Below are 21,885 nucleotides of genomic sequence, written 5' to 3'. Positions count from 1 at the left end.
CATTTTTCAATCTGCCACCAACAACATAATGCTACTGCAACACAACTTTGGTTATGGTTTTCTGAATGACAAGTTGCAGCCAATAAAATCCAGCATCACCGATCCAATTCCATGCCAAACCAGTGTCTTTTCCGTGAAATATAAAGTGAAAAAGGATGACCACAGAGAAAACTGCAGTGCAGTAATCTCCGATATCTTTCAATCTTATCATAATTGAAAATCTATCCGTTTCTGTCATTGATTTGAGGTGTAATACTGGAAAAGAAATGTAAATTTGAATGCAAGCACATGATAGGAGTTGATGGTGAGAGGCGGCATGCATGCAGGAAGGTAAATATCATACTCATCAGCCGCATGCATGCATTCAAATCAAAGACGCAATGGGCTATCCATAAGATAAACAAATGCTTCAACATCTGGCATCTTACTGCGGAATTTTCTGTTTATATCATCCTCTTCACTCCACCTTTTACCATTTACTGTGAGTATATAGGAGGCTTGGCTCAATTTGAGGCATTGAAAACCCGTCCAAAAACACCATTGCTAAGCAAATTTCAATTGATTTGAACAAAGTGACGCTGGAACCAAGTTTACTGATGTGGGTGCTGATTCACTTGCACAGGGTACATTTCCTCAAGACATAGATGCATTTGTTTTTATTGCAACCTGACCTTCTCAGTTTGTTGCCATATCCTGATTATTTTCTTTTATAAAAGACGATTTTTCGAGCTTAACCTATTTCATTTATCCTCATCCTTACATGATGACATTCAAGAGATCTAATTTGAGTCAAATTCTAAACTTGCAGTTTCTTTATTCCGATTCTGCTACCTTTTGCAGTTTCTTAAATTGTAGGACTTTGTTAAATTATAGGCTGTTACATAACTTCGACTTGAGGCTTTAACTAAGCAGTCCAACGTTCGGTTTGCCTTTACGACCTTCCCAATCCGAGCAGCTAGCCCACCTTATTAAAACATTGAGTCATGGGGGAAATGGCCCATCCTTTAAATTCAAAAAATTTGTTTTTGTTCTTCATATTTTCAAGATTTTTTTGGCATAATGGAAGAAAGGCCCTCAATGTTTGTCACTGTTCTCAATTGATCCCATAATGTTTTTCTTTGACAAATCATAATGTTTCATTTTTTTCTTTAAAAAACTTTTTGGAGGGTCGATTGGCAACAAACTGATGGTCAATATTTTTGTTGCGTGATATAATAACATTCATTGAATAATTTTATATAAATATATTTTTAGTATATAGTATTTTTCACTATACCTTGAGTATAACAAAATTTAATATTTATTCATTTTAAACTCTGTATTACACATTACATGTTATCAAGTTTCAGTTAAATAGTGCCATTTAGTACAATGATCTTGTTAATCGGCCTGTCAACAGTGATAAAACTTGATCTAAGTCTTATTAGTTTAATTGACATAGTTGTTATTGGAAAATACAAATGTTTTTTATATTGTGGAAGTGGAACCATTCAACCGGCATAGGCATCGAGAAAGAAACTATGAGTTTTATGCAGAACTAAACAGCGTTGGGTTATGGTCACTGTATCCTGGTTTTAGGCTTCGACAGTCGATCTTCAACGCCAACCCACTGCGATGATATTTATTTAAATTTGCAATCATATGGCTTAGATCTTTATTAGGAAAAGATACAAAGAGATGGTTTTGGGAGTAATGATGCAGAAACGTGAAGGGTGAAGAGACAATGCGAGAAACATCATGATCATACCCAGTCTTTGCAAACAAGCGCTGGACCTTCAGACATGCCCATGCTTTTTAGCATGCTTCCTGGTCCACTATTCCTAGAGTGAAGCATAAAAAAACACCACCAATGCCTTTCACTTGCTCTCAATGCCACACAGTTTACAGGTTTATAAGCTGCTAACATGAGATTCGAATTCGATTTAATCAAACATTCAGATAACTTTCTCGGATGCATGCCTTTGCAGTGACGAAAACGTGGTCTGAACGTTGGAATAGTAGAAACCGAAAATACTAATGGTGGTGACATAGCATTGCCAACTTGCAAATTATTATTCGAATCGTTGACAACTATTTTCTGATGATCTAGTGTAAAGATCAGTGATCATCGTTCTTGTATAAGTTCCAACTGTATCAAGAAACCAATAAAATTTGATAAGAGAGACATTAGCATCCCAAATAAAGAAGAGAATTCTGTATATGGAAACCAGTAGTCTAATAACATTAACTCATTAATTAATACATTCAGCAAATGGACTGATCTGCTTAAACAATTCAAATAAGAGAAAAATATCAATGCTCTAAACGAATACAATTACAAAATAAATTATGCAAAGATAAAGGAACCACAGACTGCATTATCATATCCTTCAAAACATCGCAGATTCCACAACAAGTGTTCATACAGAAGCTTCAATCCTTGGCTCGAATGAGAAAGCAGACATAAAGTCCATGGCTTCACCATTCATACAACACTTGGGCAGTTCAACCCATTCGTTAGCCACGATGTCACAAAGAACATAACTGCAAACCTCAGCAGAGCTTAAGCAGATAAATAGCTGGTCACCAGCCCCGGCACAGTTTACGTCAACTTTCTTGCCATAAAACTCATGTGACATTGCAGGAGGCATGCTGGCAATCTGAATCCAGGTCTTTGTTTTCTCATCAAATCTCCACACCCTTAGGCTTGCACTTTCAAAGAATTCCGATAACATAACAACCAAAATCTCTCCTTTACACTCCATCACATCGATGGAGTACTCAAAAAAGACGGGCAACAGTCTGGGATATTCAGAGAAATGCTTTTGGGTCAGATTGCAAGCCACAATTGTTCCAGAGGAGCTGAGGAAATAAACAATCTCTTCACCATCTTTAGAAGTCATAACTGATGAATATTGCTTGGATGGGCTTCTCTGCATGTTAGTTGCCACCACGTTTCCAGCTTTGCTAAGGAAGTACACAGCATCATCGTTGTCATCAGCCGAATCAAATTCGGTACAATCATCGGTTTTTCTCCTTAACATAATCTCTTCTTCCCAGCAATCAGCACTAGAGTTATAAACTCTGAACGACAGCTTTGAAAGATCACCAGAGACTAAGACTAGCTTGTAGTAGCCATGGTAATTGGAATATGCGTTCATTGCAATAGCATGAAGGGGACGATCATGAGAGTCCGGATTCACTGGAGGGAGTTCCCGGCACAATCCTGTCACAGGATTGCATACAAAGTAATCACCGGACATTTTGCGGAAACAAACAAGCCCACCAGCTGCTGCAACCAGGATGGAGTTGCAGTTACAGTTATTCGAGAGTAGAGGCCGATGATTTAGTTTTTTCCAACTTCTTTCAGCAGAGTCGAAGACAATGGATTGATCAAGATTGGCATCCACCATGAAAAACCAAGGTTCCCTTGAAGGAATCCTAGAGCAAGCCAGCTTAAAACTTTCAGAAGCAGCAACTGATTTCCATCTCTTGCACACTGAACCGAGGCGAAAGTAGGCCGAGGTTGGTAACCACGAAAGGACCCTTTCAAGGAGGTCATCAGTGAGCTCATCCAAGGAGAAGTTCAACATATCATTGCCTTCTTGAGGCAACTTTCTCTTCCTAGATGGCCATGAAATGCAGCCATCAGCCTTCTCCATCGTCAGACTATTTCAGAAAATAACCTGCAATGATAAATAGAGGACAACAACATATTAATAAGAGACTACTATCGATTATCATTTATACCATTAAACAGATGAATCAAAATACAAATTCTTTTTCAATTTTATCCACATCGTAGAGAAAATATGAAGCAAGGCAAATAAGGCTTGAATATCAAATCAATTAAATATGAAGCAAGGCAAATAAGGCTTGAACATCAAATCAATTAAAAATTAGGGAAAAATTGACAACCTAACTAACATAAGCATTAAAGGTCCATACATGACTAGAAAGCACTAAGAGGCTCTCCTTTTCTTAACCTCTTCATCATATTAACACCGAATAGTTTCTCGGGAAAAAAAGTAGGGTAAAGAAATGCAAAGAATAGTACTACTATTAAAGAAGAGACAGCATCATAACAACTTGGTTAGAACTTGGGACAAAAGGGCCATAAAAATTTCCTTTTTTTTCAAAAGGGCCATAAAAATTTCCTTTTTTCCCCAAAAGGGGTCCAACAAAATCACGAATCAGCTCCACCCAATTTCACTTCAATGAATGCAGAGAGTAAATTTTCCCAGGAAAGTTACTAAAAGAGCAACAATCACGGGATGCCATAGACTAAAGAGGGGGAAACGCAATATACTGTTAAAAGGGTAAAATTTGAGTTAAATACCATCAATTTCCATTTTGCAATTAGACTCTTCTATTTTTATTTTAAAACTTGATAAAAACAATCAGAAACGAGGTTGATATGGAAGAAGATGAGGACAGAAAGGTAAAAAAGATAAAGGAAAAATCAAATGTACCTGGTGATATGAAGCTGAAGGGGAAGCGTTGAGTGAAGCTTAGTGAAAATTGGAACAGTCCCAAAAAACAAAAGAGAGGAAAGTAAACGGGCTTTAGAGGAAGAAGGGAGGTAATAAATTTCACGGGGTTCCTCTTTTCGTAAGCGTTGACAATGGAGGGCATAAGAGTGAAAGGGCAAAATCAAAGATTTATACTCCGACGAAAACAAAAGTGAAGGTGAAGCCTCACACACTAATAGGCTCGCATTACTCACCCACACACGAGCGGAGAGAGAAGAAAAAGAAAAAGAAAAAGCTAAAGCAAAACAAAACAAAATCTACTGAGTTGACTCTTTAACTCTAAGCTCTACAAGGAAGAGTAGTCTGCAAGACAAGGTCAGTATATGGTAACACCGTAACAGAGAGAGAAGGGTGCCTTGGATTCTGGGTCGGGCCGTCCCGTGAAAGTTAAAAGCTCAAGGATTTTGTTTATTGTTTATTGCACTTTAACCATAAAAGAAAGTGAAATCACACGTAGCCCTGGTTGAGTAAAAGAAAAGAAGAAAAAAGAAGGGCGCTCCGACGTCAAAGGAGGGAGTCTGAGGAGGCTCTGTTGGGTTGCTGACCTGTATAATATAAAGCAAAAGCAACCGAAAGAAAGAGATAAACAGAGTTTTTTTTCTCTTTTGTTTCCTTCCTCGTTGAGGAATCTGTTCACCTCCTTTTTCTTTTCTTTTGGCATTGGTCTCAGTCAGATTAATGTCTGTGGTTTATTGGAAGTCAAAATGTCCAAGAGGCGAGAGCCGAGATTCCTATAAACCCCCAAAACAGAAAATAATAAAACCATCATTCCAAACTGTAAGGACAAGAATGCCGTTAATTACGATCTCCTTTTTCCTGACAGAGAGACTCGGATCTCGATGCTGTCGGACCCATTACCGGGTTTTTCAATTTAGCCCATTTTTCATACCATCAATGAAAATGTCCAGGCCTGGTTCATCCATTATCTTTTTCTTCAATCAACTGTTGTGCATGGTGCGTATAAACGCTGGCCCAGTTTATATGTTCCTATTATATAAGCTCTGTAGACTCACATGATGCTAATTGCAAAACAATGCAACGTCAAAAGTTCCACCAAGATCACACAAATGATAAGTCTTCACGTTATCACATACGAAAAGAACAACCAAGTCAACTTTACATGCATAGCAAATCCTAGATCAGCTTAGTCGGTCGATTGTCAGACATATAACAGACATGGTAACCGGGTTTTATGGACATCACAAATATCCCCTAGAGGCAATAGGAAATAATAGAAAGACCTAGAACGATACCAATTTTGAGTTGTACTCTTACAATCCACATCGATTCCAAAGACATCAAAGTCATTGTCCTAGTGCACTTTGCATTTCAACATGATAACACAGCTACATTTAGTTTTTGCCAAATATATATATAAGGATTCATATATGTTTGGCTTAGGCAGCATGGGCTGTAGCTCTTGGTTGGAATTCTTCTTGAGTAACAGGTGATTTACCAAAGCAACCTGATTCTGGTGAAGCTGCAACACCGAGGTTAGCTTTGGTGTCGTCAAATGATTTTGGTGTTGATGGATTAGGATATGGGTTCCTATTCACCAGCCTGCAAAAAGAAACAAACATATGGCAACAGTTACCACCTCAACTATACTCCCCAATCCCCAAGTTTGGCACAAATTCTAGATAGTTAATAGTTGGTTTTTATCCAAAGTATATCACAACAATAAGTAAAAACGCTCATATAACATCATTTTACTATATTTATAAAGCGCAATATCATGAATGCTTTGGATCATAAGTCTAAACATGAAAATGGTAGTTCAGAATGTAAGGAGTACCTGTCCCGTCGCTTCTCAAAAAATCGCTGAAGGGAGTGTCTCCTTGCAATTGGTAATTCTGATCCAATAGATATTTACAAACACATCAAGCTATATTAGCTAACATGCACTAAAACGATTAACCATAGAATATTTACATTTGAAATTCATCCGTCTTCCAGATAAGTTAGTTACCAGCTTGCAGTTTGCAGAAGGTGGGCCTGTTAATAGAATACACTTGTGCCTGTGGTGAAGCCAAAGCAGTTGCAGTTGCAGCACTTTGAAGCGAAGGAGACCTCGTAAGAACAGGTGAAGTGGTGGCATGATCAGTTGCGACATTCTTCATGTCAGCAGATTTAGCAGCAGTTGCAGCGATAAGCATAATCTCCCGTACCTGACGGACATGAATCAATGGTGAATTTTGAAATGATAGCTCCTCCTGTTAAAACTTAGTAGCATCTTCGAGTAAAAGAAGTCAACCTTTTCTGCTGGAATTGCATCAAACACGCAAATACTTCCATTATAGAAGACGGTGAGTTGGGATGGAGCACGGCTTGTGGTATTTAGTCCAGATGCAGACATTGCTACGGAACTTATTCACCAAAAACAAGAAAAAAAAATTGATAACATCATAGAAGCTTGTCATAGGAACACAATATACAAGTACAAGCACTTCCAAACATTATTTTTCTCCAATCTCTGACTTTCTCCAAACCAGTACAGTGCCCTGGTGTTAATTGTACAGTTAGAGACACTGTCATGCGATCCTTATAAGAACAACCATTGATTGATTGTCACACATAGTTCTCATATGACAGACTCGAACCTGGATCAAAGTGGACCTCAATCTTATCATTAAACCAAGACCAAATTGGCTTCACCAGGACTTATTAAATCACATTTTTTTAAGGACCACTACATGACCAGATAAAAAAAGAAGTGTGGGTTAGCTTTCAAGTTCCAAGCATCATCTCAATAAAAACTGAGGCTACTACTATATTCTCAATATATGCAAAGCAGGGGTCACCTTTCAACCATTCAATATCTTAATAAGAACAAACAATACTACTACTATATTCTGTATACATACTGCACTGATAAAATAGCCTAGCAGGAAAAAGATAGATCATTGCCAAATAATTATCCTTAACAAATGAAATTAGGGTACTTAATTAAGCACTGAATTGCACATGATTAAGATAACCAACTCAAAGTGAAACCTTTCCATTTTCGAAACCAAAATTCGGCAATATTTAAACAGAAGTCAAATAATACTCATATATGGAAAGATTTCTCTTCCTTTCCGTCGAAAGAAAATAAAAAACCATACCAGTTTGGAAAATTTTTCTTGGAAAGAAAATCAGGGGTTTCAAAGGATCCCAGATTCCCAACGTCATTATCACCGACGACATCGCCATTACTTTGTTTAACTACGACGTTTGGCTTAATTTCCTCGTAAGAACCAGCTTCCCCTTCCATGGAAACCTTAATTTGCCTTCACCTTTCGTTTGACCTTTCCTTTGGTTGCTAATTTTGATCTGTTACTACATGCAGACCAAGATGGGATGAAAAAGTCAAAGTAAACCGATCCCAAGGCGGTGGTTGGGTTTCTTGTTTGTTATCACACGTGTCTATTATACATGAAACCAAGCTGTTGATGAAATGATATTTTAAGGCTATTATACATGAAATTATATATCTCTGTCATTTTTTTTATTATTCTGAAATAAATTATTAATATGCTTTTATCTATATACCTTTAAAAAAAATGAAATTTTTAGAACCTCACATCTCATTAAAACCACAATAAAAAAATATCAAAGATTCTAAAAGAAAATATTCTCGATCTTTTATTACTATTATCGATTATTATCAACAATTATCGTCATCACCGAACAATCATTCATTTATTGTCACACTCCAGTTTACTAGTCATCATCCTTATTATCACTCTAATTCTTAAGATCAAAATTCTTAGAATCTTTCCTAACCTATACATAAATCTTAAATCTCTTTCTCTTCCTGTCGTCCCTTTCATCCTTCGTTAAAAACTCATCCTCGGTGACCGAGAGTGAAAAGGACAGTTAAAGGGAGAAAAATTAAAAATTTAGATATTAAAAGTTATAAGAATTTGAGTTTAGATATTTAAGATTGGTCACTTCAAACTTATGCGGAATGATTTTCAGCATTACTTCACATATCAAAAGAATGGGGAGCACAAAGAGACACTCTAAATATTTTATTATCTTGATTTTGATTCGATACGATGAAGTATAATTTAACTCGGTTGCTCATATTTTGGTAATATTTTTTTTTCATATGTGCACCTATTTATTTTCATTATGAATGTCCAATTATATATGGTATATTGTCGGAAATGATACTATTTCCAACAATTAATATCTGATACAGTGAAAGTATAATTTTTGACATAGGTATGAATCGAAGGTTGAAAATTGACATATTATTTTTTTTGTAAGGTCTGAATGCTTATAAGTAACAGTTAGGAATTTGTTTTCTGAATAATCTGAATACCAATTAATATCTGTTGAGAATTATTTAATTGTTATTTAAGAAATTTCTACCCATTTGTTATAGTATTACATTTGTTTTCCTTTCTCTTTTACTTTATAAAGAAAACTTATTTTCATCTGCTTTCATTAAAGGGGCATTCTGAAGAAATTTCCGTTTTACTTTTGCTATATAAAAAGGGTGGATTCTTGGCTTTGATCCCCCCCCCCCTTTTTCTCTCATGGCAGGAAAGCATAACACTACTATACAATGCGATGCATTTACACATTACAGGGTAGTAGACAGCATGGGAACAGTTGTTATGCTGAAGAATTGCTTGCCTGCTTTAGCAGTTATAAGCATGATTGGTCTTATGATGTAGAGGAAAAGGAGTTCCCATCACCATCCAATAGGAAGATAAGCCGAAACCTCGAATCAAAAGGTAGTATAGAGAAGCTCCGACCACAGGTTAGGTTCTTATTACGTGATAAGCAGTCTCTAACCTTGGAAGCCTGCTCCGGCGTCAAGAATCGACAAATCCGATCAGGTAAAAGCGAGTCTTTGATAACTCCTTTGGCAAAGCAATGCAACAATTTAGGCACCAATAGTTTCCCTTTGTTACTTATACCAACAGATGCTTGAGTGTACTCTTTCATTGACCTTTTTAGCAACTCGATGACATTTTCAGGCGTGAAAATCCTCACCTGATTACAAATTAAGTACAGTAGGCCAACTCAGTACAATTAGAAGCCATTCATATCAAGTAGAAGTTTAATTACAATGCTTTATGTAGTGAATACTCAAAATACTAGGAGGAATGAGAAGTTACCGCTGGAGAAGAATGTAACCCACAGCTTAAAGCAAAACGTAGAAGAGGCTCTGGATGATCGATTATATACTTTTGCTGCTCGTTAGAAGGGCTGAATTTCTGAAGTGCAAGTGTTACCAGAAGTTATATGTCTAGAGAAAGAAAGCTACTATTGCATCATGAAATTTTCCAATAAAAGGTATAATTAATACATACAATTTGCGGTTGATAAGTAGAAGGGTTCATTTTCAGTACAGTGCATTCTATGTCAGCTGCACACACCGAGAGTCCTCCGACAGTATAGGAAGCCTGCATGTCATCATGCCATGCTGTTAGCATCTGTACAAAGTGGCATAAAGGAAAAAAAAAGGGAGAGAGAAACTGTAGAGGGGCAAGGAAAAGTTACACCATCAAACCTTCTGCATTAAGGAAAATAGTTTGATATCATTTCTCTGAACTCCGTATGCTAAATACGCCTGAGAAGCGGAGATAGAAGGGGGGGATCAGACATTTAATTCAATTAAGACCTAAAAAGAGGTAACTATTTTTTTTTTGTTGAAAAATGATACTTTGTATTAAGGAGTACAAGGTATACCACCATAAGGATCTCATTAAAAAACCTCCCTAGCACCTAAATTGGAGGAAAAAGAGTATACCTTGTAGTGGTTAAAATCGAAGAAATCGATTCGTATACATTTAGATGCCTAAACGAAAGCATAGAACGAGAAAGCCATGACAGACTCTGCTAAAGCAGCAACCTCATCAACTACTGAAGAGCACAGGCCAATCCGAAGACGCACAATGCAAATGCTATATGGAAACAGGAGAACAGAAGCACCGAAACATAGTAACCAGCTTTAAAAACAAATTACAAATTCGAACACCTTTCTTCAACAGCCAAGCAGTACGGATTCCGGGCAGCGGACAAAATCTTGAACACTCGGGATCAGCAGTGGCCAGATCGAATTAGCCCAGACACCAATCTGAACTAAAGCAAGGTGAAACATCTGATCAGTCGAAAATGATCTACCCTCAAACCTGATTTTATTTCTGGACAGCCATATTTGCCAGATCAACCCAAAAAACCCTATAATCCAAAGTGAACGAAATTTCTTTCTAAACCTCTGGGAAATCCACACCTGCAATAGATCTTTTACATTCGATGGAAAAACAATGCTAATATTCCACACAGCACACCATTTTTGCCAAACATTCCAGATACCATCACAATGGCAAAGAACATGATTTATAGTTTCAGGGACAGTATTGCAGAAAGAACAATTATAATTATCATTGCAGCGCACACCACGTTTTTCCAGCTCTGAAGTAACTGGCAGTCTTTGATACACTGCCTTCCAGACGAAACCAGAAATTTTAGGAGGGACGAATTTGCACCAAACAGTTTTCCAGATAGAGTCTTCCACTTTGCCTACAGTAGCCACCTTCAAACAATAAGACTTAGGTGTGTACCTACCATCATTAGATCCTCCCCAGGTTAATCTATCAAGAGTAGGATGTGAAGAAACTGCTCTGTTAAGAACCAACAGAAAATTCGACCAAAGAGAATTTTCCCATACAAACAGATTTCTCCTTAACTCTATCCTCCATACCCATACACCGTTCTCCCAAATCCCGAACTCAGTAAGGTTCCCATATTGTTTTTTAGCCAATCTGAAAACTCTAGCAAAAGTATCTTTCAGAGAAAAATTGGCAGTCCAATGATCATTCCAGAAATCAATTTTAGCACCATTTCCCATAATGCACTTTAAATCCGAAAACAAATTTCCTTCATTGGAAACTAGCGGCTTGACGATAGCACGCCACACCCAAGAAGACTTACTCGAGTTACCCACTTTTGGAATGAGAGCATCAGGAGTGTAATTATACTTAGCAGAAATTATTCTTTTCCAAAGACTGTCATTCTCCGCACCAAATCGCCAAATCCACTTATTAAGCAAGGCTCTATTTCTAGTACTTACATCGAAGAAACCCAAACCCCCATGAGACTTAGGTCCACAAACTGTTTCCCACTTAAGCCAATGTATACCCCTATCCGAATTCCCCTTCCAAACGAACGAAGCTATACATTTGTTTAACGAGTCTGCAACGGTCTTGGGGATGGGGAATAAATATATATACTAGACTGGTAAATTATTTAATACTGATCAAGACATCATGAAAATGCAGGGGATTGTGTCAGAAACCAAGGCCTTAGACCTTGTGTGCACCTCTGTTATCCAAGACTCCCCAAATATTGACTGAATCCCGACTTATCGAAGCTTAGAATGTGTCTATATATTGTTTTTGTATGTGTAAGAGAGTAGAATGCATAGATAGGGAATAAATAGAAGTCTCTTACATGCATCATCAAAGCATGATAGATGTTAATCCAAAATGCCAACTTCTCGTTGTAACTCATTTGCAATGGATCCACTTTAGCCAACTGCTCAACTAGCAATCTGCAAGAAAACAAAGAGAAACAATAAAAACAACCGGTGAGGCTCACTGCCAAAGACTTTCTGCTAAAGGCTTTAGAGTGAGTGCTTCGAAACCAATGAAACAAGAATAGAACACTAGTCTAAAATGAGTCGAATAGTTGTCCTGAATCTTTTTAAAGCCATCGTGGCATATTTAAGTTCATTCTTTCCAACAGACAACTGTGAAACTTCAACTGCTGTGCTGTAGGTCCCAATACTACATTTCCAGTTGACTTTGCCAAAGACTCCATATGGATCATATGCACTACCTCCTGAGGAAGTCCTTGCTAAGGAAGTCACAATGGACGAGTTCGAGAATGGTTCCAAAAAATTTGCAAGGGGACAGTGAGGAGAAGCGGGTGACACCATATACTCTGATGAAGAATGCTTTGATGAATCTGCTAAGAAGACGAAAATATCTCTTATACGCAGGACCATTTCTTCAGATAGCTGATTGGGATGATGCCAAAGGTTCTCCACACTATAATTGTCATCAATAGCAGCCTCTGATGGAAATATATCATCCAGGTTTTCTTCTGTTTCCTCTTCATTGCAAGGCTTTGCAATCTGAAACATGAAGTAGACAGTTGGTCTTTCCCTTTACCTCTGAAGAATAAGAGAAACTATCTGGTAGAGGAATGTACAGCGCATGTATTATTCTGAACAAGTTGGCTAAGAAAACCCAACATGATAATGGATTGTAACTAATAAAAAGCCACAAAATCACTGGCATAACACTTAAAAGATATATATGATAGTACCGGTTCTGTTAAGTAAGCCAGAGAGCAATCGAAAAGTGATGTTGTGGGACATGGATAATGCTTTAAATAGTACTCAGCAAGACGTCGCTCATTCCTTTCCTGAATAAGCTGATATTGTAAAGAAAGAAATTCCTGCTCAAGCTTTGACACTATAATCTCCAGAACAGCTATGCTATCTAAAAGCTCTTGGACCTGAAATCCAAATTTAGGAGATTGAGAAAAAGAACATAAAGACACAAGAGAAACCATGCAAAGGGACACCGACCTTGTCTGGAAGCTTGCTGAGAGAATTAGATGTAGGTGAACCAGAGTATTCAACAGCACTTGCTAGAGCTAAGTGCAAATCAGTTTCTTCGTGCAACTGTTGCTGCAACTTTTTAACCTGTATTATCCTAGAAGTAGCATGTTGCATGAGCAAGAGATATCAATACTGCACAGGATTGGTTGTTACTAGCCCTCTTAAGGGGAAAAAATCATAACTTGAATAGAAAATCCCGGCACTTCTATAACCATTCATTAGAAGTGTTTCTTTCTAATCACATTCATACTAATCATGTTTCCTCTTTGTTCACCCTCAGTCAAGTTTCTACTACAATGCAACACGAACACTTTGTTGTTGAATAAATCCGAATCAACCTTTGACAAGCTTAAGATTTATGTAGATGAAGATTTCAGTGATGTTGAGCAAAGAGGAGTTAGTGGGTTAAGGCACAATCATCTTGCCACAGATTTTAGAAAGAAAAAAAAATAGCGCCAAGGAAAATGTCTAGATCACTAATCTCGTCTATCCCTAGTTTCAGGTTATAAAACTTTCATAAATTCATCTGCCTTGCCTAATACACTTGTTTAGAACATTCCACACTTTCCTGAACTCAAGAAATCATAAATTTCAAGGAAAAATGAACTTTACAACAGTAACAGATGAAGAGTAAACTAAAATCAAGTGAAAGAAGTCCATTTTATAACTTGCAAAAGAGAATGGGAATGTGCAGAAACATGTAGAAAGTTTCTTACTACTTCTTCAAGCTGGTATTTATAATGACACATCTGCTCACTTTTCTCTTGTCTACTCCTTTCCTGAGGCTTAGCATCCTCCTGAGACAACATCAGGGTTTCAGAATCTAGGAATCGTCACTGTATAGGCACGATAAATATCTCCTTCCTTACATAATAATGTAAACAACTCATCAGATAGTAATTTGCATTCTGAAAATTACATAAAAGTACACTCGGGAGCAGAAACTTAGCTATGCGAAATGCAAATTACCTCCAACTCAGAACAAGAGTTACAAGGGTCATCCTCGGCTGAAAATGATCTGCTCCAAACCTTGCCGCTTTTCCATTGCAAATACCTATTAATAGAACTTGCCCTGCAAAACAACCCAGGCATCCACCATACCACATTTACCATTACAAAGAGAAGAAAAGAATACACAGCTACTGAAGAAGAAAGCCCACCACTTTGGTAAAATAAAACCCCCGGCGTTATCACCATTGTAATCTCCACTCTCATCAAGGCTATTATTTTCAGGGCTTTGAGAATGAACATGATGGTCTTCATCCAAAGCTGCATCCTTTAGGCAAAGCATCACTCCAGGGAGAATATAAAAACTAATGGACACCCAGATGCAAGCAAAGCAAGTAAATTTTACTTAAAGTTCACCATCATTGCTTCAGTTCTTCATCTTCAACTGCTGACACCATAGAAATCTAAGAACTCCACTCCACAAATAGAAGACTGCCCCTTTAAGAAAGGAAAAACAAGGAATTATTTTCAACTGCAACAACCAACGAAAAGGAACAAACTACAAAGACAAAGTGGGCCCCATTTTTTAGCAGTAGGGCATTTATAGGGATGAATATGGGTAATTTAAAGGCCCTGGCCACTCTGTGCCTGACCACCGCCCTTGCTAAATAACCCTATCCACTTTCTTGGATGGGATGTACTCGACTACTTATGAATTATTGTTCATTCATTATTTTAAAAAAAATATTTAATTTAATTTAAATTATTTATAAAAGTAAAAAAATAAAAAAATTACATATTTAAAAATTTTAAAATAAAATACTAAAATTTTGAACTTCCATTATTTAACTTTTAGGTCCGCCGCTACCTTTATCCCAACTCCATTGCTGCATGGATAATAATCCCTAGTGTTTGAAAATTCGTTGGTAACAGCAAAGATGCTCATCATCGTAGGAGAACGTCTAAAATGCAATACAATATATTTTTAAATTGTTAAAACATAAAATTATTTAAAAAACATTAAATTTTTCACTGAATCACATATTTAATGATGCTATGATTTGGATTCAAATTTTATTATTTTTAACAAACAATATCAACAAAAATATCAGTTATTTAGTATATTTTAATATTATTAATAAAAAAACTTATATTTTATAAGTTTTAAAATACTTTTATACATTTTGAAAATTAATTTTTATAATAAAAATATATATAATTTTTTGTTTATAATGTGTTAGTATTTATAAGGTGGATCCATACCTTCTATATATTGTGCATCTTAAAATTTGATTTTTCTCAATTAATTATATATTTTACTAATTAAATTTATTTTTAAATTTTATTTGTATATATCTTATATAAAAAATTATATTATTAATATACGTGTGATCTTAATAAAAATTTATGGTTCTACATATAATAACTCAACTAGTTGAATTGAAAGTTTGATAGATTTAACTTTTTATCTATTTTTTAAAGATATAATGATAAAAATTACTCTTAACGTTTATACAAATGATCATTTTACCCCTTGTTCTTTTTTTGGAGTATTTTACCCCTTAATATTTCAATGTTGATCAAATCAAATTATATTGGATGAAAATCGTTAGTTGACTAACAATTAACATATGCTACTTATGAGGTTTATGTCACATCATACAAAGTGATGACATGTACTATGTCACCTTACCACGTCACGATGTAATAACATGAAATATGCTATGTCATCTAAAGTGATGACATGAAATATGTCACGTTAACAATCAGATATATATATATATAAAATATTACGTCAGCAACATGAGTTGATTATTAGTCAACTAACAGTTTTCATCCAAAAAAGTGTGTTTTGAGCAAAAATCAAAATACAAAGAGATAAAATACTCTAAAAAATAATAGAGTGTTCATTTCTACATACGTTAAAGAATAATTTTATTATTATACTATATTTAAAGTATTTCTAAAATAGAGAAAGAAAATAAAATACAAAAAATCAGAGTCAAATATTAAAATTTAAAAAATAAAATTTCTTTTTACTAGATTACAAGTCTGCCTTGCTGATGACTGATCCTCAAAACGAGGCTTAGCTTGTGTTGGTGCTTCATAATGTAAGCTACCGTTACATATATTAGAAAATATTGTCGGTACATTGATTTCTGCACTTACAAAAAAAAAAGTTTCCTTCTCCTTATGGAAGTTATCTCACGACCAAAGCAAAACATTTTACATAAATTCTATGTTTCAAACTTGTAAACCCTAAAAACAAATATAGCAAATATTGTGTTGGATGCTTCTTTCCCGTGAATGGAAGTGGATGTTCCAAGGAGGAAACCCAATCTCATGTTTGTGGGAGATGGGAGGGTCAACACCTTCATCACTGCTAGTAGAAATGTCGTTGATGGCAGCACCACTTTCAACTCTTCCACTGTCGGTGAGTAAAAACATCTAATTTCCCCTTTAGATTTTTAAATTTTAACAATTTCTATTAACTTAAACATTGCTGCGGCTGCTGTAGGGAACGGGTTCTTGGCCATGGATATAACATTCCAGAACACGGCTGGGCCATCGAAGCACCAAGCAGTGGCACTGCGTGTGGGATCAGATTTATCAGCATTCTACAGGTGTGACATGTTGGCATACCAGGACACTCTCTATGTCCACAGCCTTCGCCAGTTCTATTCAGGATGCCTTATAGCAGGCACCGTCGACTTCATATTCGAAAATGCGGCAGCAGTGTTCCAAAACTGTGACATCCATTATCGTCGACCCAATCCGAACCAAAGGAACATGGTCACCGCACAAGGCCCGATGACCCGAACCAGAACACCGGGATCGTGATCCAGAAATGCAGGATCGGTGCAACACGGGATTTAGAAGCCGTGAAGGCCAATTTTCCAACTTATTTAGGGAGACCATGGAAGCAATATTCGAGAACCGTTATCATGCAATCCGTTATAAGCGATGTCATTAATCCCGCTGGTTGGTTCCCTTGGAATGGTGATTTTGCACTCAACACTTTGACGTACCGGGAGTATCAAAACACCGGCCCTGGTGCTAACATGTCAAGTAGGGTTACATGGACGGGGTATAGTTTGATCACCAATGCATCGGAGGCACAAAGCTATACTGCTCGGAATTTCATCTCCGGAGTTAACTGGTTAAACGCCACCGGTTTTCCTTTCTCTCTTAATATTTGAGTAATGGCTGAAGTTTAGATAAATTCTTGTAGTTCAGAATAAGGGTGTCGTCTCCAAGGCAATGTAATCATGACCCTAAAAGCCAGTGCCAACAGACATCAAGTTAGTTTATAAGCTTTAACGATGGACCAGAACCACAAAGGAAAGCAATGTTTGTTTTTGGCCATGTTTAGCAATGCAAGGCCGACAATTGATTAACCTTCCAAAATTGGACCAAATTTAACACAGCAGCCATTTTTAGCATGCGGTTGAAAGCAATTCAAGTCCAATGTCAATGGTAGAAATGGAGGGAAATGCGGTTTGCAAGTAATATCAAACGTTTAAATATAATGCCTGAAACCTCTCCATTTGTATCATTCATGGTATTATGATTGAACCTCAAAATCCGAACAAGTGCAAGGCCGACGTAGGAAGAGACATTGGGATATTTGTATATTCTCAGAGGGTTTATTGATTCACCTCTCTACCTTGGCTTCAACCTAAGGCAGATCTCTCTCTCTCTCTCTCTCTCTCTCTTTCTGCCTCAACCAAAGATTGATAAAAATGGTGTTTCAAGATTTTGATTTTGTACAAGAACGCCGGAGACAGGAGAGACAACGGGCACTCAAAAAGAAGATAATCATTGCCGTAGCTATCTTGGTCATTGGTGGTATTGCGGCGGCGGCAGCCGTTGCTTTTGTTTCTATGAAAAATAGCACCAACAATAGTAACAAAAAGGAAAACAAAGGCGATAATAATAAAGCAAAAGAACAACATCCTCCATCGACCCCATCAACTCCACAAACCCTGCCGGCAAATTCACAACCGTCTCCAAAACCATCAACTCCACAAACCCCACCGGCAAACTCACAACCGTCTCCAAAACCATCTCGCAAAGGTCGATCTCAAAAACCATCACATGCCCCGGCTCCATCTCCATCTTCAAAACCATTATCTGTACCACTTGCAGCTCTGGCTCATGCTCCATTAGCCGCACCCCAGGGATTAGTAACATCTTTTTGCGAGGTTTCTACGTACAAGAGCTTATGTGCCGAAACCCTTACGAAGACATTAGCACAGAATCCAAAATCGGCGACTGAGCCCAAAGAACTTGTGAAATCTTTCATCACATCAACGACGGAAGAACTTAACAAGGCCTTTGCCAAAGCCAGCACGATCAAATTGAATACCGAGGCGGATAGAAAAGCGTTCGATGTTTGTAGAGAAGTGATGGACAATGCCAAGGAAGAATTGCAGAGTTCTGTTGATAATGTAGGAACTATTGTTCCAGGGAAGCCAGAAACCGATGGTGACGTGAACAGTTGGCTAAGCGCTGTAATGGCGTACCAGGAAACGTGCGTTGATGGCTTCCCTGAGGGACCATTGAAGAACGAGTTCAGGACTACCCTCAACTCTAGCGAGGTTTCGACTAGCATTTCCCTTGCCATGATTGGACATTTTGCTGGGTTGACGAATGTCACGAATCCACCTCAAAAGAAGCCAGCCCCAAAACGCAGCCTCTTACAAACCAGATTTTCGTTATTGGCCGAGGATGGGCTTCCCAGCTGGATGAACCATGAAGAACGCAGGCTGTTGAAGGACGAGGAAGATAACACGCCACCACCACCACCACCACCAAATGTAATTGTGGCTCAAGACGGTACCGGAAAGTTCAAAACAATTAATGAAGCACTTGCTGCCGTGCCACCGAAATACGTGGGAAGGTATGCTATATATAACAATGATCCATCATTGAATTCACCTCATCATTTCCATTATAATTCTCATAGATATTGATGTTTATCCACTTTCAACATGTATGCAGGTATGTGATATTCGTCAAGAAAGGAACATACGCCGAGACTGTAATCGTTGCAAAACGCATGGTGAACCTTACCATTTATGGTGAAGGATCACAAAAGACCATTATCACAGGGGCAAAAAATTTTGTTGATGGAATCCCCACTTACCATACAGCAACTTTTGGTATATTGACGATGACTTTAACCTTTGGAATTATACAAAACTTCCTTAATTTCCGAAAGTTGTTCATTTTCAGTCCAACTTTTAAATTTTAAACAAATGACAGATTGATATGTAAGGAAATATAATGGGATTTTTTTGTTGTTGTTGTGATGTTTCAGTGGCTTCTGCTCCAGGATTTATTGCACGAAGCATAGGATTCAGAAACACCGCAGGACCCGACAAACATCAGGCAGTGGCAGCGAGAGTCTCCGCCGATAAGGCGATTTTCCTCAACTGTCGCTTCGAGGGGTACCAAGACACCTTATACGCACACACTCACCGTCAATTCTATCGAAGTTGTGTAATCACCGGCACCATAGATTTCATCTTCGGCGACGCGGCTGCCGTGTTCCAGAACTGCATGATTTACGTAAGGAAACCCAATGTGAACCAGAAGAACATCATCACCGCCCAAGGGAGGAAAGACAAGTTGGAAACCACAGGCATTGTGCTCCAAAACTGCAAGATATTACCAGACGAATCATTTAAACCCTTCGCAAAACAGTTCAATAGCTACCTAGGCAGGCCCTGGAAGCAATACTCGAGGACCGTCATAATGGAATCACAGATCGAAGATTTCATCGAACCCGCTGGATGGCTCGAATGGGAAGGTGACTTTGCGCTCAATACCCTTTTCTATGGAGAGTTCAAAAACACAGGGCCTGGCGCAATAACAAAGGGTAGAGTGAAGTGGGCAGGAAGAAGGGACATTAACAAGGAAGAAGCCATGAAATATACAGTAGAAGCATTCTTAAAAGGGGCATGGGTAAAAGAAGCAGGCGCCAATGTTCGTATGGGTCTGGGGACTTAAAAAGGTGCATTTTCCTCGTGTTTAATTGTCTCGAGCAACGAAAATAGAGATCATTTATTGCCATGGATGGATATAGATCATTCTGAATTTCCATCTCATCTCATCTCGAACTCGTGGGAAAAGATTTGAGCGTACACTTTATTTAATTTTATTTTTTTATATGTTTGAAATAAATTAGTAATCTAATACATGATATTGCATATAAGAGGGCTTAGTATCAGGTGGAAATAAAAATAGAAACTATACAATGCATTATAGAGATTGTTCCGTCTTCAGCTGTGTTTACTGAGAATTTTCCGATAAACATTGTCATGTTGGAGGACATTTATTTCGAGGACTCTTGGCTAGTGAATGTATTCTTATTTTTTTGACTAATGAAATGATTTTATTAAAAGTTATTGAGATTTTGTTTGGTTTATGTTATCTAAGATTATTGTGTTTGGATATAAAATAATATTTTAAAAATAAAATATAATTTTTATATAGATATAAAATTTTGAGTTAATATTATTTTGTTAGGATATAAATTAATTTGAATATTTTTAATTAAAATTTTATTTATATTTTAAGGTGATTAATTGATTAAAAAAACTATGATATAAGTGATAATCACATCTAACTAATATTCTAATGATTACAAGATAATATTTATTAAAAAAGATTCAGTACCATAAATATAAATATATATATATATAAGCAGTACCATAATTAGTACAACAGCTTAATTTCTCATCATTTCAAACTCTAATCCGGAAGTCTCATCCTTCTTAAAGACGACGTTGGAGAGTTGAATCAAACATAGCAGTATGAAAGGCACGGTAGCAGCCGCTATGACGAACCGAAACTTGACGAATTCATCGGGAGTGACGGCAAAAATTGCAGAAGCATAAGTGACGATCATGGAAATGGTAGCGATAATAATTTCGAGATGGAAAGGGAAGCGATGAGTGAGAGAGATGATGACAAGTACAGAGGCGGAGAGAGCGAAGGTGTTAGCAATCAAGAAAACATAGTAGGCTCCTGACTGATTCGCATAAATGGCTCTGCCGGCAACATGGTTGCCGTCGTTATCTTGCCATACGCAGCCGGGAGGATTGACACCAGCTTGGAAGGTAACGGAAGCTATGAGAGTCGCAACAACTAACATAGTGTTGCGTACATCGCCGGGCTTGTCCACGCCTTCTTCGTACTGGAAACGAGTGTACCAGCTCCTGCTGGCGCTTAGACGGTTGATCATTGTTCTGATAAAGCAATGAAAGAACTATACTGGACTTTTGGTAGTCGATTGGAGTAGGTAGTGGTATAAATAGGATCAGCTTGAATGGGTCAGTCAACACGGAAGTAATACTCGGCAGAAAATAGAGGAAAAATACGCTGAGGTGGATTCCTCGAAAATACCTTCCAGCTCTGCCTATTGACTTTGGAATTGAATGAGCTTTCCATAAATGAAATATCAAAATACTTCTCAAAGACTCCTGCTATTGACTTCGGAATTGAATTATATGGAAAAAATTTCGAGATAATGTTCTGAAAGAAATTAATTCAAGAGCACTCTTAAGATTAATTGTTCAAATAGAGTGAAATCCATAATGTTGGCCGTAGGTCGTCATGCCTTCCGGGCGACCTTGTAGGTCGCCATGCACTCTGAGCGACCTACCCTTGCTCAAACAGAGAGAATGAACGTGTTGCATGGCACATGCACGTCCCGACACATAGGTCGTCATGCCCTTCGGGCGACCTTGTAGGTCGCCATGCACTCCGGGTGACCTATCCTCGCTCGGC

The 21,885-nt window shown here is 37.5% G+C and overlaps 5 protein-coding genes and 1 pseudogene across 6 annotated transcripts; 2 read left to right on the top strand and 4 right to left on the bottom strand.

Annotated features, from left to right (window-relative positions):
- Positions 1–2,200: 2,200 nt before the first annotated feature.
- On the bottom strand, positions 2,201–5,056 carry LOC120157050 (F-box only protein 13-like). The gene is made up of 2 exons (XM_039168310.1): positions 4,452–5,056; positions 2,201–3,665 (listed from the first exon to the last, which is right to left on the bottom strand). Exon 2 carries the CDS (start codon positions 3,639–3,641, stop codon positions 2,400–2,402), a length of 1,242 nt encoding a protein of 413 aa, XP_039024241.1. The 5' UTR covers positions 3,642–3,665; positions 4,452–5,056; the 3' UTR covers positions 2,201–2,399.
- A 752-nt stretch (positions 5,057–5,808) lies between these two features.
- LOC120157051 (protein TIFY 3B-like) lies at positions 5,809–7,859 on the bottom strand. Its single transcript, XM_039168311.1, has 5 exons — positions 7,616–7,859; positions 6,766–6,877; positions 6,481–6,679; positions 6,307–6,364; positions 5,809–6,071 (listed from the first exon to the last, which is right to left on the bottom strand). Exons 1-5 carry the CDS (start codon positions 7,762–7,764, stop codon positions 5,909–5,911), a joined length of 681 nt encoding a protein of 226 aa, XP_039024242.1. The 5' UTR covers positions 7,765–7,859; the 3' UTR covers positions 5,809–5,908.
- A 1,057-nt stretch (positions 7,860–8,916) lies between these two features.
- LOC120156966 lies at positions 8,917–14,659 on the bottom strand. Of its 2 annotated transcripts, none has more exons than XM_039168227.1 (11): positions 14,301–14,659; positions 14,110–14,212; positions 13,857–13,937; positions 13,108–13,224; positions 12,843–13,034; positions 12,206–12,648; positions 11,964–12,063; positions 10,021–10,080; positions 9,821–9,943; positions 9,626–9,724; positions 8,917–9,500 (listed from the first exon to the last, which is right to left on the bottom strand). In XM_039168227.1, the coding sequence occupies exons 1-11, from the start codon at positions 14,429–14,431 to the stop codon at positions 9,168–9,170; spliced, it is 1,782 nt and encodes a 593-aa protein (XP_039024158.1). In that variant the 5' UTR covers positions 14,432–14,659; the 3' UTR covers positions 8,917–9,167. The 2 variants fall into 2 exon arrangements, with proteins under 2 accessions (XP_039024158.1, XP_039024159.1); XM_039168228.1 differs by having other exon boundaries at positions 9,821–9,913.
- Positions 14,660–16,395: 1,736 nt separating this feature from the next.
- On the top strand, positions 16,396–17,340 carry LOC120157226 (annotated as a pseudogene).
- Positions 17,341–17,831: 491 nt separating this feature from the next.
- On the top strand, positions 17,832–20,103 carry LOC120157224 (putative pectinesterase/pectinesterase inhibitor 45). The gene is made up of 3 exons (XM_039168435.1): positions 17,832–18,991; positions 19,093–19,253; positions 19,412–20,103. The coding sequence occupies exons 1-3, from the start codon at positions 17,832–17,834 to the stop codon at positions 20,101–20,103; spliced, it is 2,013 nt and encodes a 670-aa protein (XP_039024366.1).
- Positions 20,104–20,809: 706 nt separating this feature from the next.
- LOC120157279 lies at positions 20,810–21,367 on the bottom strand. The gene has a single exon (XM_039168464.1). The coding sequence runs from the start codon at positions 21,338–21,340 to the stop codon at positions 20,825–20,827; it is 516 nt and encodes a 171-aa protein (XP_039024395.1). The 5' UTR covers positions 21,341–21,367; the 3' UTR covers positions 20,810–20,824.
- Positions 21,368–21,885: the final 518 nt, after the last annotated feature.

Source organism: Hibiscus syriacus, unplaced genomic scaffold, assembly GCF_006381635.1.
Source record: "Hibiscus syriacus cultivar Baekdansim isolate YM2019G1 unplaced genomic scaffold, ASM638163v2 tig00111238_pilon, whole genome shotgun sequence".
Classification (NCBI taxonomy): Eukaryota; Viridiplantae; Streptophyta; class Magnoliopsida; order Malvales; family Malvaceae; genus Hibiscus; species Hibiscus syriacus.
The sequence above is the reverse complement of the archived record's forward strand: the minus strand, read 5'-3'. Positions and strand labels throughout refer to the sequence as shown.

Excerpts from the sequence above, each read along its gene's own strand:
- LOC120157050 (XM_039168310.1), bottom strand. The coding sequence starts at position 3,641 with ATGGAGAAGGCTGATGGCTGCATTTCATGGCCATCTAGGAAGAGAAAG.
- LOC120157051 (XM_039168311.1), bottom strand. The coding sequence starts at position 7,764 with ATGGAAGGGGAAGCTGGTTCTTACGAGGAAATTAAGCCAAACGTCGTA. Across the intron at positions 6,680-6,765 it reads ATGCAATTCCAGCAGAAAAG|GTACGGGAGATTATGCTTAT; the intron begins GTTGACTTCTTT and ends CATGTCCGTCAG. Across the intron at positions 6,365-6,480 it reads CTTCTGCAAACTGCAAGCTG|AATTACCAATTGCAAGGAGA; the intron begins GTAACTAACTTA and ends CTATTGGATCAG.
- LOC120156966 (XM_039168227.1), bottom strand. The coding sequence starts at position 14,431 with ATGCTTTGCCTAAAGGATGCAGCTTTGGATGAAGACCATCATGTTCAT. Across the intron at positions 14,213-14,300 it reads GGTTTTATTTTACCAAAGTG|GGCAAGTTCTATTAATAGGT; the intron begins GTGGGCTTTCTT and ends GTTGTTTTGCAG. Across the intron at positions 12,064-12,205 it reads ATGGCTTTAAAAAGATTCAG|ATTGCTAGTTGAGCAGTTGG; the intron begins GACAACTATTCG and ends GTTTTCTTGCAG.
- LOC120157224 (XM_039168435.1), top strand. The coding sequence starts at position 17,832 with ATGGTGTTTCAAGATTTTGATTTTGTACAAGAACGCCGGAGACAGGAG. Across the intron at positions 18,992-19,092 it reads CCACCGAAATACGTGGGAAG|GTATGTGATATTCGTCAAGA; the intron begins GTATGCTATATA and ends ACATGTATGCAG. Across the intron at positions 19,254-19,411 it reads TTACCATACAGCAACTTTTG|TGGCTTCTGCTCCAGGATTT; the intron begins GTATATTGACGA and ends GTGATGTTTCAG.
- LOC120157279 (XM_039168464.1), bottom strand. The coding sequence starts at position 21,340 with ATGATCAACCGTCTAAGCGCCAGCAGGAGCTGGTACACTCGTTTCCAG.